This window comes from Monodon monoceros, unplaced genomic scaffold (assembly GCF_005190385.1).
Source record: "Monodon monoceros isolate NGI ecotype Baffin Bay Population unplaced genomic scaffold, NGI_Narwhal_1 Super_Scaffold_15, whole genome shotgun sequence".
Taxonomy (NCBI): domain Eukaryota; kingdom Metazoa; phylum Chordata; class Mammalia; order Artiodactyla; family Monodontidae; genus Monodon; species Monodon monoceros.
In genome coordinates, this window is record NW_021703771.1 from 50,885,479 (window position 1) to 50,903,478 (window position 18,000).

At 35.7% G+C, this 18,000-nt stretch overlaps 1 protein-coding gene across 1 annotated transcript in view; it reads right to left on the minus strand.

The window, feature by feature from the left end:
* The window catches only part of TRDN (triadin), a 118,327-nt gene that overhangs the window by 1,242 nt on the left and 99,085 nt on the right, over window positions 1-18,000 (minus strand). The window contains exons 6-7 of the mRNA XM_029224121.1: window positions 11,304-11,357; window positions 7,831-7,890 (exon numbers count right to left, since the gene is read on the minus strand). Of these exons, the coding sequence (XP_029079954.1) occupies window positions 7,831-7,890; window positions 11,304-11,357 (114 nt within the window). The remainder of the gene's footprint in view (window positions 1-7,830; window positions 7,891-11,303; window positions 11,358-18,000) is intronic.

Below are 18,000 nucleotides of genomic sequence, written 5' to 3' on the forward strand. Positions count from 1 at the left end.
CCCACAATATTTTTTAAAGGTAACTATTATGAAGGCAAATGTAAAATTATTTGCACTGGTAATGACTAATAGAAACAAAACAATAAAATCCATTAAGGGATAACTCAGACATTCAGTCTCTAATGATGTGACTTTAAAGCGATGGAAAGAGAACAAAATTAAGATGTTGGCTCCTGCTTATCTTAATTGAAAAATAATAATTCAGGTGACTTTTAAAGCCCTTAAATATATCCTAGAAAACAGAAAGTGCTATAAATTAGCATATATGTGAATATATATGAATTATGACACATATACATATATTCTATACATTCATATTTTATTCTGATATTATTACATGTATTGGGGGAAGGGAACTGGGAATGTGAACTAATCAGTCTGTGAATCTTTCAATTATTTTTAAAAAGCAATAATAATATAGTACACATTTGTGGAAGGTGTTTATAATAGAAGTTGTATATTGGACATTATTCTATGGAATCACAGATAATCACTAGACTTCATAGTAAGTCTACTATAGTGTTGGACCCTCTAACGTCATTTGCCCATGTAATGGGTAGCTTTTATTGTGACTCATGTTGAAGACTTTGATGAAAATATTATAATCAAGTCTCTTGGCTTTAGTACACTTTTGAGCCTAAGACAAGATAATATTATGAAGTCCTGCAAAGAGAAGAAGGAAAATGCTAATGCTTGATGCTTGTGAAACCACAATATCACCTGTGGTACTGCATTTAACTGAATGAACTCACACCTCCCAAAGCACTGTTAAACTTCGCAGGGAAATCTTGATGCTGTGTTAGGGGTAGGGGATAGTTCTATCAAAATAAATTGGGAAACACTTAAGCTAAACTGGTTTCTTTACTATGGAATTTCTCAAAGCTAAAGTGCATTAAGAATCTTCAAGGAGGGAGATTATGCTACCCACTGTTTCCCAAAGTTACTGACCATAAAACTCTCATAGAAGAATCACCCAATTACTCCACAAACTTCCAACATCTTTGTGGCTTCTGTGACTACAATCAACTGGGGATTTTCTTCTACTCCCTTTAAACCTTTTCTAAGTTTCCTTTACTGCTTTCTGCTCCTTCCTACAGCAGACACATACATTTCTATGACTGAAACCATCAGCTCTGTGCAAATGACTTTAAATCAACATCATTCCAGGACCCCACACCAAAATATTTATTCATTTCTGCTTGGAGAGAAAGTTCCTCTGAGATGGCCAACAGCACCTCAGAGTCATACAATCCACATATGTTCACCTAACAAACCCCTCCAGAGAGCCTAGCATGACCTAGGCTCAGAGCCTGCTGCCAGTGGTCTGAAGATTGGCGGGACAATGTTCCTATCTGAGGAGAGCTGACTAAAAGTCTGTGATACCCAATTAAAAAAATATGAAAACAAAACAAAACCACAAAACCCTGTGATATCTGGCTTCATCATTTCTCCTCTCATAGCATCTTTCCAAAAGTTTCTTCCTCCAGTAGGCTACTTTCTTTTTTAAAAAATATCTCATGTATTTTCCACGTGTCAAATATTACCAAGCTATACTGTCTATGTTTTTCATATTTTACACACATATTAAATCCCTTTGTGCTCAATTCATATGCAGCAAATGACTCTGCCATTGGAATTAATCATTTCTTCACCCGAGATTAAATTTGTCTCAACTTTTTTTTAGGTACACGTTATTCCCTACTACTTATCTTGTATTACAGATGGCTGTTCACATATCTGTCTTCCCTACCATACTGAGAGCAACTTGAGGATAGGAACTATATTATTCATTTTTGTAGCAACATAATGTCTAACTAACACAGTGCTTTTTTCAGAGAAAACAAAGAATAAATGTTTATGAATGAACAATTTTGTTCATGTTTATGAATGAACAATCAAGAAGAGAAAACAGTAATTGTTTCACTATGTTCAGATCATGTGTACAACATACTGACATATAGATTACATATGTAAATATGTGTTTAGAAATGGGCTTGAAACAACCTGGAAAATTTGCCAACTGTTTTTTTGCTTATACTTTTTATATGTGAAATTATTATTTTGGTTACCCTAAATGGCACCTAGCTACTTCTTGTAGGTAGCAGTTGATTTAACCTTAGCTTTGTACTATGAAATTAAAGATACGTGAAATTAAGATCTACTTTTAGTGCCATTGTAATTTATAAATGAGAAAAGGTAATTTTCTTAAACACAAGACTACATCTAAAACAAATTCTTTTTTTAAAAAACAAATTCATTTTTATCAGTGGTTTTAAGTATAAAAATAAATTTTTCTCTATTTTAGACATTTTTAGTGATCTTCACCTTTGAAACAGATAATGTTGCCTCACATTTAAACAAAAATGGGTGAGAACTCAACAATGGTGTGGATATAATGTGGAAAATACCATAAAATTAAAGCAACACCCAACTTATATTTATTTTTATCAAACTGGGTAGGTGTTCTTAAATTTTGTACCAAATACTTTTCCTGATTTTTCTCAAAAAGAATTTAAGTGACATTTGCACTTAGGAGTTCATTTAGAAACAAAAAAGCAAAAAGAATTGTCATGTTCAAATCACCCAGCTCAGTTTAGGAAGACACTTAATTTATGACTTTTATCAAATGGAAAACAAATGGTCTAACCAAAAGAATGACATCAGCATATTTGATCCAACTTTGGAATTAGTAATAACTGTTAGCATCTGAACCAGAATCAAAATGTCTTAAAGTAGGGAAACCGCATTACCCAATAAACATACTAACATACTATACATTTTGGGAGTTAGGAAATAACCCATTTCAACTCTCATTCATTAAGGAACTACCAGTTGCTTAACTTTCTCTCTCTCGCTCTCTCTCTCTCCCTCTCTCACTTATATTCTTATTAAAGTATTTGTGATTTTCAGCAGGCCGGGCTGACTCATGATGGCCCTTAACGATTCCCACCTTCTGGTATTCATACCCTTGTATAATCCTCTCCCCTTGAATATGGGCTGGCTTATGAATTTGCTGCTAACCCACAGTATGTAGCTTCCATGATTACTTTACATAAGATTGTTATTTCTGTCTTGCTAGCTAATTTGCTCTCTTGCTAGCTGATTCGCTCTTGCTGGGTTTGATGAAGCCAGCAATATTGGTGAGACTCATGTGGCAAGAAATGAGGATGGTCTCCTGCCAAAAGCCAGGAAGAACTGAGACTCTTATGCAACAGGCCTTGAGGAACTGAATCTTGCCAACAGTCATTTAAATGAACTTGGAAATAGTTCTTCCCCAGCTGAGACTTCAGATGGGACTGCAGCCCTGTCTAACACATTGATCTCAGTTTTGTGAGACATTGTAAAGCAGAAGACTGAGTTGAGCCATGTCCAGATTCTTGGCCCACAGAAACTGTGGGATAATATATGTGTGTTGATTTCAGCCACTAAATTTGTGGTAATTTTTTACACGTAAAGAAATAATTAATACAGTATTAAGTAAATATTTGTTAAAGGAATAATGGATGCTTGAAGGACTTTATTTAATTATCTTTGGAAAGAATACTTGATTTATACTCACTTGGGGTTTTGTCTTAGTTCAATTACATACTAGCTTTATGATCTGGACAAATTGTTTTCTCTCCCCAGAAGTTCTTCATCTGTTAAGTTAGGTGATTAATTGGGATAATCTCTAACATCCCTACCAGCTTTAAGTTTCAATTCATCCATCTTAACTTCAATAAAATGATGTTTGGTTACCTCACAGAAACATTTAGTAAAAAATATATCTGCCACAAATATCTAATTATTTTACATAAACACATTAAATTTTGAAAATAAATTCCAATTTTTATCTACATGCTTAGACCTTGAAAATATACTAGATTTCTAAAATATACTGATCACATAAAACCTATATTTTAAAATACGAGGAGGGAGCAGGAGATAAAATGGCCAAGTAGGAGGACACAGAGCTCACCTGCCCCCATGAACACATCAAAAGTACATCTACATGTGGAGCAATTCTCACTGAAAACAAACTGGAGACTGGCAGAAAGACTTTTTTTTACAACCAAGCCTCTAAGAAAGATACACACAAAATCAGGTAGGAAGAGAAGCAATTAGGTTGTGACCTGTACCTCTAGAAGGGGACACAGAAGAGGAGAAGGATTAACTAGGCTTGCAGATTACCCCCTGGGGAGCGAGCAGTTCGAAACACATATCAGTCACCGCAGTCCTCAGGTCCGACACCAGGAGTACCAGTCCCCTTAGCTGGTTTGAAAACCAGTGGGACTGACAGCAGGGCTGTAAGAAACCTAGACTCTGCTCTGGAAGAGTACACACATGCTCACTTACTCCTGAAACAAAGCAGAGGAAGCAAACTGAACGGTCTGAGATTCTAGCCAGTTTCCAGCGACTACCCCAGCTCATGCCCCAGCCTAAGCTGAGCACCCACTCTAGCCAAGTTTGCTCTGTGGTGCAGTTCTACCCTAGGGCAAAGGCTGCCACAGCTGAGGAGAGTGCGTGGTTATAAAGGATAGAGCTGGCTCATCTTAATTGGGTGACAGCAGTCATTCCTGGCACTTATGGAGGCAGCAGATGGGGAGTGGACCAGAATTCTGACTGGGGTGCTGGGACCACCCCAGCCTGCACCCTGAATAATGCTGAGTACACACTCCAGCCCCTCTTGCTGCAGCACTGCTCCGCTCTGTGCTGAAGGTGCCAATGCCCAGAGCAGGGAGAGCACACACTTAGAGGGAACAGAGCCAGCTTGGTCCCAAACATCAGGGCTTCTCCTCCAGCAACTTGGGACCTGATCCAGTCCCCGAGAGGGCGGTGCTAGCCTCTGAACAGAGGAGAAGCCCAGGCTCACACCTGGCTCTGGCCCTAGACCCTCCATCTCCAGCTCCACATCCTACCATGGTGAGAGCTGCCTGCACAACATGGGGGAAGATGAGACTCATGCTCACATCAGATCCAACCCTCCCACCAAAGCCACTTGGCACATGCAGACTATAGGGGCACTCCCACATAAAGACACCCCTTCAAGACTGGGATAGGTTACTGTTTCACCTAATTTCATAGAGATAGTTGAGAAGAGAGAGGAATTTGTTTTAAATGAAGGAACAAGAAAAAAACTCTGAAAAAACATCAAATGAATCAGAGATAAATATTACCAGATAAAGAGTTCAAAGCATTAGTAATAAGAATGCTAACTGAATTAGTGAAAAGAATAGATGAACACCATGATAATTTTAGCAAGGAACCAGAAAATATAAAAAAGAACCAATCAGAACTGAAGAATATAATAACTGAAATGAAAAACACACTAGAAGGAATTAACAGCAGACTAGGTGATAAAGAAGAATGCATAAGAGATCTGGAAAATAAAATAATGGAAATCACCCAATCAGAACAGCAAAAAGAAAAACAATTTAAAAAATGAGAACAGTTTAAGGGACCTCTGAGACAACATTGAACAACCCAGTGTTCACATCACAGGGGTCCCAGGAGAAGAGAGAAAGGGGTCGAAAATGTATTTGAGGACATTATGGCTGAAAATTTCCTGAACCTGAAGAAGGAAACAGATATCCAGGTACAGGAAGCACAGAGGGTCCCAAAGAAGATGAACATCCAAACATATCATAATTAAAATGGAAAATATTAAAGATAGAGAATTCTAAAAGAGCAAGAAAAAAACAAAGAGTCGTACAAGGGAATCCCTATAAGGCTATCAGATGATTTTTCTGCAGAAACTTTGCAGGCCGGAAGAGAATGACCTGATATATTTAAAGTGCTGAAAGTGAAAAACCTACAACCTAGGATATTCTATCCAGCAAGACTATCATTTACAACTGAAGGAAGATAAAGAACTTCTCAGAAAAGCAAAAACTAAAATAGTTCATCAAGACTAAATAGGCCCTAAAAGAAACGTTGAAGGGTCTTCTCTAAGTGGAAAAGAAAAAGCTACAAGAAATAATAATCTATAGGAAAAGAAAAATCCCACTAGTAAAGGCAAATGTATAGTAAAGGCTGTGGATCAACCACTTAAATAAGCTAGTACAAAGATTAAAAGACAAAAAACTCATAAATTCATCTATAACTGCAATAAATGGTTAAGGTATAAGCATGAAGATGTAACACATGACATTAAAAACACAAAACGTGGGGCACTCACAGATATAGAGGACAAGCTAGTAGTTTACCAGTTGGGAGAGTGAAGGTAAAAGGGGCAAGGTAGGAGTAGGGGAGTAAGAGGTACAACCTATTACATGTAAAGTAAATAAGGTACATGGATACAATACAGGAATATAGCCAATATTTTATAATAATTTTAAATGGAATATAATCTATGAAAATTTTGAATCATTATGTTGTATACCTGAAACTAATATAATATTGTAAATCAACTATACTTCTATAAAAAAACATTAAATTTTTAAATTAAAATTAAAACATAAAAATATTAAAAAGACAAATATTGTATGACATATTTATATATGGAATCTAAAAAATAATACAAATGAACTTATTTATAAAACAGAAAACAGACTCAGTCATAGAAAACAAACTTATAGTTACTAAAGGGGAAGTTGGGGAGGGATAAATTAGGAGTATGGATTTAATAGATATACTTCTCTATATAAAAACTAGATAAACAAGGATTTACAGTATAGCACAGGGAACTATAGTCAATATCTTTTAATAACCTATAATGGAAAAGAATCAGAAAAATATATTTATGACTGAATTGCTTTGCCATATATCTGAAACTAATACAATATTATAAATCAACTATACTTCAATAAAATATATATATATAAATAAAATATGAGGAAGCAATTTGAATTTAGTAGATAAGACTGAACTATGAGAACCTGTATTTTTCTAACATCAAACGATTTGTAGACAAACTTAGAATAAAAACTAGTTGATGTAATCTTCCAAAGTTTATAACATTACGTTGATATTCTAACTGATTTCTTCTTTGGTGTATTATCAAGACAGTTAAGGCCCTCAATGCTTAAAATATTGATCAGGTTGATGCATTATCCTTCTTGGAAAATGAAATCCTTAATTTTAGTGTTCTAAAATTAAATTCAAGGTGTAATACTGATCCAAACTGTAAACCAGATATGTTGCACTGGTTTCCTCTTGTTATAGTAACCACCACAAATTTAGCTGCTTAACCCAGCAATCATTTAATATCTTCTGGTTTCCACGGTTCAAAAGTCTTGCCATAATGTGGCTCAAATAGGTTTTCTGCTTAGGGTCCACAGTGCTAAAATCAAGTTGTCAGCAGGGCTGCATTTCTTACTGGATACTCTGGGGAAGAGTAGGCTTCCACACTTACTCAACATGTTGGCAGAATTCATTCCCTTCTCACACTTTCCATGTACCTCCCTCAATTTTCAAGCCAGTAGTGAGGGCCCAAGTCCTTCTAACACTTCAAATCTTTCTCTTCTGCCACATCTCTATGTTTTTAAAGGTTCGCGAGATTACACTGAGCCCTGGATAATTCAGGATAATCCCCATATTTTAGATCCACCTTAACTACTTCTGCAAACTCCTTTTACCATGTAATGTAACCTAGCTAAGGGGATGCCACCAAGGGATGAAGTTAATGGGGACCAAAATTCTGCCCCCCACATATGGGAAAGCTCTTCATTTTCTTCTCACATTTGGAGATGCTCTATTATTTTAAGTATTCAGTTTTATTATTCTTTTAGATATTAAATTTTAAGTGTAAGGCCAAATTAAATTTTATGTAAAGGAAATGGTGAATGCTTACAATCATCCAGCTACCTGTTACTCAAAATGTAATCTTTTAAAGTAAAAAGTATAATTTACCTTTTGCCACTGTCTTTGTTTCTGGCTTTTCTTTTTTCTCAATTTTTTCCTTGTGAATTGCTTAAACAGAAAATTTTATATTAGTATACACTCTTAATAGATTTCAAGCATTTTCTTTACTTCAGTATTATAGCCACCAAAATCATAAGCTAGTTTGAAGATTGATGACATTAATGAGCCCAATTCAGGAATAAAATATTACTAATTTAATAAAAACTGTATAAAACTTAATTTAAAAGACTTGGCATTAAGACTTAGAAAGCATTTTGAAAGCTAGTCTCACCCTCCTGTTTAAAGTTATCATTCTAAGTAGAATTTTAGAATAATAGCTTTCAGGAAAGACAAACAGAGAGAGTAATTTTATATGAATTTGTTGAAAGATACATCATTTTATCAGGAGGAAGCACTGTCTTTACAATTAAAAGAAATAACTATCAGGACTACAGCTTTGATTAAGAACACTGTGTCTCAACAAGGACACAACTGACTTTTAGAGAACAATTTCTCAGTATGAGGGATTGTCTTATGCACTGAAAAAATGCTTAGCTTCCCTGGTCCCCACTTAACCAAATGCCCATCACTCCAATGACATTTTAACAACCAAAATGTTTCCAAATACTTACTAAGGGAAGCACCTATGGTTGAGAACCACTAATGGGTTATAAGGTAACCATCAAAGATTACTGATTGAGAGCAACTTCTTAACTGAATGGTACTTGACATGATACCTGAAACATTATACCTTCTAGTTGTTTATGTAATAGATTAATAACAATAATCAATAATTGTTTATAAAACAATATAAATTTATTTTATAAACTTCTATTTTACTTATATAGACTAGTAAAATCTTGTGTCTCTTAATGGTTTAAGTAAAGGAGTTCTGAGAAGTACAACAGTATGAGCAGGTTATCCTCATATTTCAAATGTATTAAACTGCGTGGTTTAGTAGTTTCCCAAATCACCATACATATTTCAACATTTACATAGTATTTATTAGAGAATAATAATGAGAGTTAAAGAAATTATGGAAAATTAAATGATAAGAGATTTTAATTAAAATAGTTGGGTTAAGGAAAGAGCCAAATTATTAGAGTGAAAAATTGGAGCCCTAATTATTTTCATTTCTCTAACTATATAGTACAAATATTAATGTCAATCAGTTTTACTTGTATTATAAAAGGAAAATGATGTGCTTAAAATATGTATTTAAATAATTATTCTTTTAAAATACAGTCTATGAATGGTTTCCCCAGAATTTTGGAAAGATGATGTAAGCCTCATAGAAAGCTTAGGGCACAATGTCCAGTTGAAGTCCATGAGATCATGGCAGCTGCAGAGTTACCAAGACAGCAGTTTCCTTCCCCTCCAGGGTTTCAGCCTTTCCACCTCTCAGCCTGGCCCATAGTCATCTCCACTACCATTTGGGGTTATGAGTAACAGCTTGGACAATATTCGCTGAAGGAGGGCACAATTCACTCAAGGTCATTGGGCTACAGTATAACTTAGCTCATAAAAAGCAAACTCCTTTAATTGGTATACAGTAAATAAAAGGACACAAGTGTTTTGTTTCTGCTTTTGAATTTGGACAAATTTCCTTCAAATGTATAATTTGGGGCAACAAATTCTCAATTATTTTTCAATGAAAAGTATTTAGCCATTGTAAAGATGGAAAGAAATCACAAGAAATATCAGATTATTTCATTTAGTCAGAGTACACAGAACCTGATGCCGATAATTCTATATAAGTCAATAGCAGGTAGGAAATGGACACCTGTTTCTAGAACAAAGAAGATGGCTGTATTGAAATTCATGGATATTATCACAAAATAAACATTAATAAAAGAACAACTATTTAATTCAAATTTTCAAATGTGAGTTTAGAATAAGGAAGAATGAAGCATGTTTCAACTCATCTGATTCCTAAGCATTGTAAAACATTCTAGCTAAGTGGAATGTTTCACAAAATAAAATTTCTCAGTAGGCTATGTGTATTGTGGATACATAAATCAGCTGAAATTTAGCCTAAATATCCTAGACGTGATCCATTCTAAAACAAGAGCAATCAAATTAAGTTAGAACTTTATTTTACATCATATGTTAAAATAGATTTTTGATGAATTAAAGTTAAATGTGAAATATAAGCCTAATTTTTTAAACTTGAGGAATATTAGTAATTACTGAATTAATCCTTGGATGAAGACTCAAGAGCAGAAATACCAAAAGAAAATATAAACATATCTAGCCCCATAAAAACTTAAGAACTTAAAACACATACATATATCACACATATGCACTCACACATGTTTATTCACACAGATAGAAACCCTTACATTAACTACAAAACTAACTATATAAGAAATATATTTGTAGGGCTTCCCTGGTGGCACAGTGGTTGAGAGTCCACCTGCTGATGCAGCGGACGTGGGTTCGTGCCCTGGTCTGGGAAGATCCCACATGCCGCGGAGCGGCTGGGCCCGTGAGCCATGGCTGCTGAGCCTGCTCGTCCGCAGCCTGTGCTCCACAGCGGGAGAGGCCACAACAGTGAGAGGCCCGCGTACCGCAAAAAAAAAAAAAAAAGAAATATATTTGTAAACATAACAGATCAGTGATGTACATCCAAATGACACATACATGTATCATCAAGAGAAATGGGCAGTGAGTGTGAAGAGTTATACAAGAAATATGTATCACTAAAAATCACATTCAGATCCCTCAATCTACAAATAACAAGCAATTAAAAGATATAGTGGAAGAAAATATCTCTATTTAAATACTATGCAGCTTTTTAAAAAGAATGAGGGAAATATCTATTTACTGATATGGAAAGATCTCTAGGGTACATTGTTATAAAGACAGAACATAGGACTAAATTTTGCGTAAAAATAGGGAGAGACAATAATGTATATTGTCTTCTAAATGCATAATGAATTTCTGAAAAGATGCACATAGAGCTCATAAAAGCAGTTTACTGTGTGTATGTGTCGGTAGATAAGGAATGGGATCAGAGTGTGTGGGCAAGGCAGGAGAAAGCTTTTTGCAAGGTACCTTTATGTGTTAAACAATGAGTGTGCATTGCTGATTCTAAACAAATAAAAACTAAAACAGTTTTAAGTCCAGTCTAATATATAATCACAGAATGCAAGTTAAGGTAATGAAGTACACTTCCTTACCTATCAAATTGGCAATTATTTTCTGAAATAATATCCTCATTGTTGGCTAAAGCAATCTCAGAATTGCCAGGGGAAAAACTGATACATTTCCAGAAAGTAAATTGGTAACAGTTTGAGAGTCTTAAGTATTTTATTTCCTTCAACCAAGAAATTGTTCTTTTCACATTCAATTCTAAGGAAAATTATCATAATACAATTTTTAAAAATTAATTCATGGTCATCTAAGTTCAGACACAAAGAAGAAACGGTCAAACGGTGACAGACCAATGAGTAAAAACCACAATAAGAATAACTCCATACCTTTCTTTTCAGGTTTTCCTTTTTCTTTGTCTTTTTCTTTCTCTTTGTGTGTAACTGGAAAGAAATAGACAATATTTTTCATTTAAATAAAAAGAATAAAAGATAAGATGATTGAATGGCAGTCTTTGATGTCAAAAACTTATCTACTGCCTTTGGAAATCTTTCTTTAACTAGCATGAGGTTTTACACAGGCTTAAATGTTAAAATAATTATAGATATTTTAAATTTCTATTTTTATTTCATAACCAAGGACAAACTCATACCAAAACCAGGTCTGATTGCAAAGACTACCCCTCAACTTTTCCAAATTTTTAACTTCAATTTAATGAATTGGAAAAGTTTTAAAATGTATTATGCTATCTGCCAAAGAAGCCCAGCTCAACACTGGAGGAACACCAAAACTGTGAAGACAAAAATACAGAAAGAATCTTCTGAACCTGAGGCAAAGAACACTCAATCTAGATGGTATATGTTTATCTTCTACAGGAGATTTCCATGCAAGTAGGTTTTGAAAATATACTGGAATGAAACTGGAATGACACCAAACCCTTTCAAAGAAAACAAAATTTAATTCAATATGAGCTATGATTCAATTAATTAATATAGTAGGGCTCAAATTTAAGTTATAATCTTCCCCCATAATTCAGTCATAGCTCTTATTAATGGTACCTCCAAGTATCCAAACTAGAAACTTGGGACTCATCCAGGATTCATCTTTTATTTTTCATTTTTGTCCACTTGCCAAGCTTTTGCAATCCTACCTATTAAATATTCCTTTTACCCATCTTCTTCTATCCAATATTACACTCCCTACTTATCATTTATTTACATGAAAATATAGAAAGAGCACCAGCTATGTGCTAAAGACTTCACTAGGCAAGACAGACTTCATCCCTATCATGATGTCAACAAGCTAATGGATGATGGATGCTAAACAAATAATCCCAAAGGTAGTTAACTGCAGTTAGAATAATTGCTGTGAAGAAAATATTCAGGGTAGCATATCAATGTATAAAATGAGACCCAATCTACTCTGCGTGCTTGGGGAAGGTGTGCTGGTAGAAGGATGTGAAAGATGAGAAGAAATTAACCTAGTAGGGGAGTAGGAAAGAGAAAGGGGAAAGAGACCATTTCAAAAGTGGGACTATGATGTCCTTCTTGGGCATATTATTATTATAAATATTATTATACTAATATCCTGAATAGTGTCTTGAACACTTAGATTTTGAGTTTTCTGAGTCTCAGAGTAGCCTTTCTAATATGAAAATCTGATCATACCATTGATCTGATACAAGTGTTAGTATCTGCCTCATTGCTTGGCATGGTAATCTGTCACATGGTAGGTGCTATTTCAAATATAAAAATATTTCATTGTTATAGTGATCTGACATTTGCTTATCAATCCAATCTTACCTACCAGGAATCTCCCCTTGAACTTTACATTCCAGTTATAACAAAATGTTTGGGATTCCATAAACATGCCACATGCCCTCCTAATGCCTTTGCATCTCTGTCTGCTTGTGCCTTCACTTAGATTTCCCACACCCACATTTCCTCTGTTCCATGTACCCTTTCAGTCCTGGCTCAAATGTCTCTTCCTCTGCAGAGGGTTGGTTGATTATCTACTTATTCCATATGCCAACTGCACCATGTGCATAATTCTATCTTATCCATTAAGTAATAATACAGCAATTGTTCATAAATCTGACTCCCAAGAAGGTGAACTCTCTTTAGGGGCTATGCCATATTGTTTTATTTTTGTATCCTGGCTCATCACATGGTGTCTGACTCACAGTGGACTCTTAATAGATATTCTTGAACAAGGGAAACTCTAAAGTATTATAAGAAGAGCTATTTTCATCTTCTAGTACAATTCTATTTACTGATGATTTGTATGGATATAATACGCACTGCTTGCTTCCAATCATTTAAATATTTTACAATTTGTTAAAACTTCTTTAAACCCAGTGAGAAACAGAAGAGAAAAAAAAATCGTAGATCATCTAGGCATTATTTTTCCTTTCCACATTCAATGGTTCTTCTGGGTTTTCTAAGTTTCTAAGTTCAATACAAAAATCTCACAAAATAAGAGTAGGACATCAGCACTCACACATGACCACAGATAGCTTATTTCGGTTCCTTTGGATCACTATTAATTAAGCTGAAAAGCAAAAGAAAATCTTGGCAAAAGCAAAGCCTCTTTTAAAGTTTCTCTAGGGGAAAGGAAGTTTGCATGAGATAAGCTGTGCTTTCGAAACCCTGATTGGCAAGACCCCCAGGAGAAAACCTAATCTGTGTCTCTGCCTCTGTGAAGGACCAGACCTCAGCCACCTCCAACAGCTGGTTGTCCATTCCACTAAAGGATTCTCCGATTGACGTGTGCATGGGTATAAATGGGAGAATTAATACAAAATCAAAAGAGCAAGGGGTCTGAATTCAGGCTCAAATTAGCATATTAATGCCTTATTCCTGTTACCCTGGGGAAAAATCCAGTTCCTCGCAGTCGAAGTTTTGATTTACAGACACAGTGCTGTATGCTGGAATTTCATTATCCTCCTCAGAAATGGTACCATAATACTGCTTAGTGAAGCAGCTGGAACCACACGCTCTAGGGAGCTGTTCAACATGGCAGGGAGCCACTGAAGCTTCTTGGATGGAAACTTCAAACTTTGGCAAGACTGAGCTCAAACACTAAGCTTTGAAATTGCTTTTATCAAAATAGTGCCACCATCAATAACTGCCTTAATAATCCCTCTAAAACAAAAATAATTTGCTGCAACAATTACATTTGCTCATGCATCTCTTTGCTTAGAACTCACAGAAGTTTTCATATGAAAGAAGAAAAAAGTACTTTCCTCGTCACCAGCTCTGTTTGGTAAGTTACATCTTAGCTAGGATAGTTTTAGCTCAGGGCAAAATAAGCTTGTTGCACCTGCTAGAGCTTACTTTGTTTGTCATCCTTATTTACAAAAAACAAAATTCCCTTCGGCATGCTGATAATTAAAAACAAATGGAATACACAAGTTGGAATGGCCCTGATGTTTGCCATCTGAGTTGGCATGGCCCTGCTGTTCCTGCACTTGCCCAGACTCTGACCTTTCCCTGGCCAGGACACTCAGCTCAGCTCAACTCCGAAGCACGTCTCTCACCCTCCCCATATGTTCTCTCTCCGGTACTCTGCCAGCTGTGCTCTGTGCTTTCACAGCTCTTGGCCCTGGCAACCCCCCAGGCGGGCTCTGTGTCTTTTTCTGAAGTGTATCAGAGCTCAGAGTGCGCCTGACCCTGGGTTCCTAACGGGCAAAACACGCTCAAGGGGTCAAGCAGCAGGCATTAGGGGCCAGGTTGTCAGAATCCTTTGCAGATCTCTCTGCTCTGAGTTCAAAACTCAAAAGTGTTGGCATCAAAAGTTTTAAAGTACTGATTTGTATAGGCTACTCTATTCTTCAATTGATGGTTAGCAAGAAAATTTAATTAAGTGAAACTCTGGAACCTCGTATTTGACTTCAGAGCTATTGGACTGGACTAAGCTTGAGTGTCTGAAGCAAAAGGAATTGGATAGATAAGCATGTAACAACTACACCTTTGCATTAGAAAACACTTTGGGGAGCACAGCTACCTGTAATAGATTTTGCTGATTTTTCTTTTAATTAATTTCTCTATTTCTCAGATTTCTGGCACTGCTGTTGAGAGACATATTAGCCCTGAAGTGGTCTATAAATTTTAAATAGGTCAACATTTTAAACAGTTTCATAAAATTCATATACACCCATGTTTCAATTCATTATTTTTTATGAAAGAGCAAGATACATATTCATTTTAAACCATTTAAAACAATTATCCTTTAGCCACCACTAAACAAAAATGCCAGATGTACTCTTGGTTAGTGTATATCTCTGTGTTTCTTTTTTTGTCGAATTTCCATTCTGTGCTAAGACAAAATGATCTACCCAATTTATATGATAATGATGAACTCAGTAGAAAAGCATTCTTGAGTAGAGAAAATTCTCAAAGATTGTATTATTCATTCTTCTTAAAGGAAGAATTTATCATTTTTACTTTAATATAAGTACACAATTTTAGAGCTGATAGGAACCTAAGAGATCTATTAGCCTGAAGTTCTTTGTCCATTGATAAGAAAATACAGCCGCATAAGTGTCCATGGCAGAGTAGAAGAAGAATTCAGTTATTATGTTGCTAAACTAGTACTCTCCCCACAAGCTTATGCTGCCTTGTCCATCCCACATCCTGGGCAGACTTGTTCTTATGAGCCGAAGTGTACTGACTAGATTCTCCAAGCATGTTATCTACAATCTATCCTACAATAATGCACACACTTCTCTTTCATAATAAAATTACATTTGTTTATGTATTAAAGTGAAGATTAGGCAAATTACCTAAAGTTACAAAGCTCATCTGATACATATGCTTTCAATCACAAAATAGATTTTTTTAATTCTAAAGGATTAGTTTTACTTTCAAGTCTGATTTAATTGTATGGGTAATTGCCCCTTCACCTGGGGCTACATGGCCATAGTCAGAACCATAATGATTTCCTCACAAGCAAACAATCGCTATGCAGAAGGAGATACATAGCTTTGTATAGGGCCTTCCTTCTCATTTTACAGGTTTATCATTCACAGCAGCCAAAGAAGAAAATAAAATATATTTTGTACTTTAAGGAGAAAATTAAGTACAACTGAGAGAAGGCAAAAGTAAATTTATACAACACAGGCTAACTAAATTAACCTGTGGGCTCTGAGAGCATTTTCACAAAGGGCTCCAGGATATTTAGATACATTTTAACGTCCTGCCCTCTTTGGCTTTTGAGCCTCATCTTCAGCCCTATGCCTTTGCCAGCCTATGATTCCGGTCCTATAATTGTTTCTCAGAAAGGATCCTAAACCAGTCAATCAGGATGATTGTTCTCTATTAACCCTTTTGAAAAATGTTCCGCTGACTTTGTGCATGTGATACTGTTATGGGTTTAATTACGTTAGCGAGAAAAGATATGCCGACGTCCTAACCTCCTGTACCTCAGAATGTGATCTTATTTGGAAATAGGGTCTTTACAAGAGGTAATCACGTTAAAATCAGGTCAGTAGGGTGGCTCCTAATCCAATATGACTGGTGTCCTTATGAAAAGGGGAAATTTGGACACAGAGACAAATATGCACAGCAAGAAGGGACAGAGATGCAGGGAGAACACCATTTGAAGGGAAAGGCAGAGACTGGAGTGATTCATCTACAAGCCAGTGAATGCCAGCAAACACCCCTGAAGCTGGGAAAAGCCTGCAGATTCTCTCTCACAGCCCTCTGAAGGAACTAACCCTGCTAAAACCTTGACTTTGGACTTCTAGCCTCTCTAACTGTGAGACAATACATTTCTGTTATTTTAAGCCTCCCAGATTTTGGTACTTTGTTACAACAGCCCTAGGAAACGAACACTAACACTAGTCACTGGGCTTCTCTCGTGCTCCTTCAACCAAATTCCCACCTGGTTCCTTGAGGACTGACCCCTGACCTAGCCACCTGAGTTGGCATCTTAGTTCCCAGTATGGTGTTTGGAACAAAGTAAGTGCAATAAATAAATTAACGTGTTTTATTGCCTAACAGCTATAGCAAGTTTTTCTATTTATACCATCTGTCTGCCAGGACACTCCCCCATTCCCACCAACTGGCCCACTCAGATGTTAACTACATGCCATTCATCAGCACACACTCTGCTGTGTAAATTTCCTCACTGTGCCTGAGGGGTCGGCTCTTCAGCGAAACACCTGATAACCTAGGTGGATGTGGCAGACACCTATTGCTCTGAATGCCTAAAAGGCCCTACTTTTGGCTAGGAACCATCCTAGAGAGACAAAATTCTCTCATCTAGTTATATGTTTATCACCAGGTTCTAGTCTTTTCTGGTTTACTCTGTTCTATGAGTATACTGACATGTTTAATAGTTAAACAGAAACCTAAACGGTGTCCGAAACCAACAATAAAATTTGCAATTGAAAAAGAAACAAGACAGTATGCAATAAAAGAGTAACTACATGGAGGGAAAAAGCAGAGGAAAGTAAAAAAATAAATTACTATTTTTCTCTGGAGAACTGAGTTTTGCTTGTATCTTTCTTTTTTTGCACTTTCCAAATTAATCTGTATTACTTTAACCTATACTATTATACATTTATTGTGGGTGTTTATGATTACATGTTACAGATAGTTTTTGTTTTAATATGGAGCTCACTGCCAAATTCTTCAATTGCCTCTGACCAAATAAATTGGACATTACAATGGCCCAATTAAAGCCACATAATTGTATACACTTGAAAATAAACACAGATTGTCAAAGGAAGAGTTCTCCATAGAAATCAAGTAAATATTAACAAAATAGAGAAAATGAATGCTTTATTAATTAATTCATTAATTATTTCAACATGCATTGAACGTGTTTCATCTGTTTGGCACTTTGCTAGATATTAGAATGATTTTTAATTTAATATAAGGACACAAATTCAGAGCTGATAGAAAGCTGAGAGACCACTGAGCCTGAATCTCTTTGTTCACAAATAAGGAAACACACAATCGTAAATGTCAACATCAACCTAGAACATATAAAAAGACAAACACAGTTCCTGCCCTCAGTGAGCTAGATCAATATACTCACAATTAAAATTTGGTGTCAAAATGCTTTAAAGGCTGAAAGCAA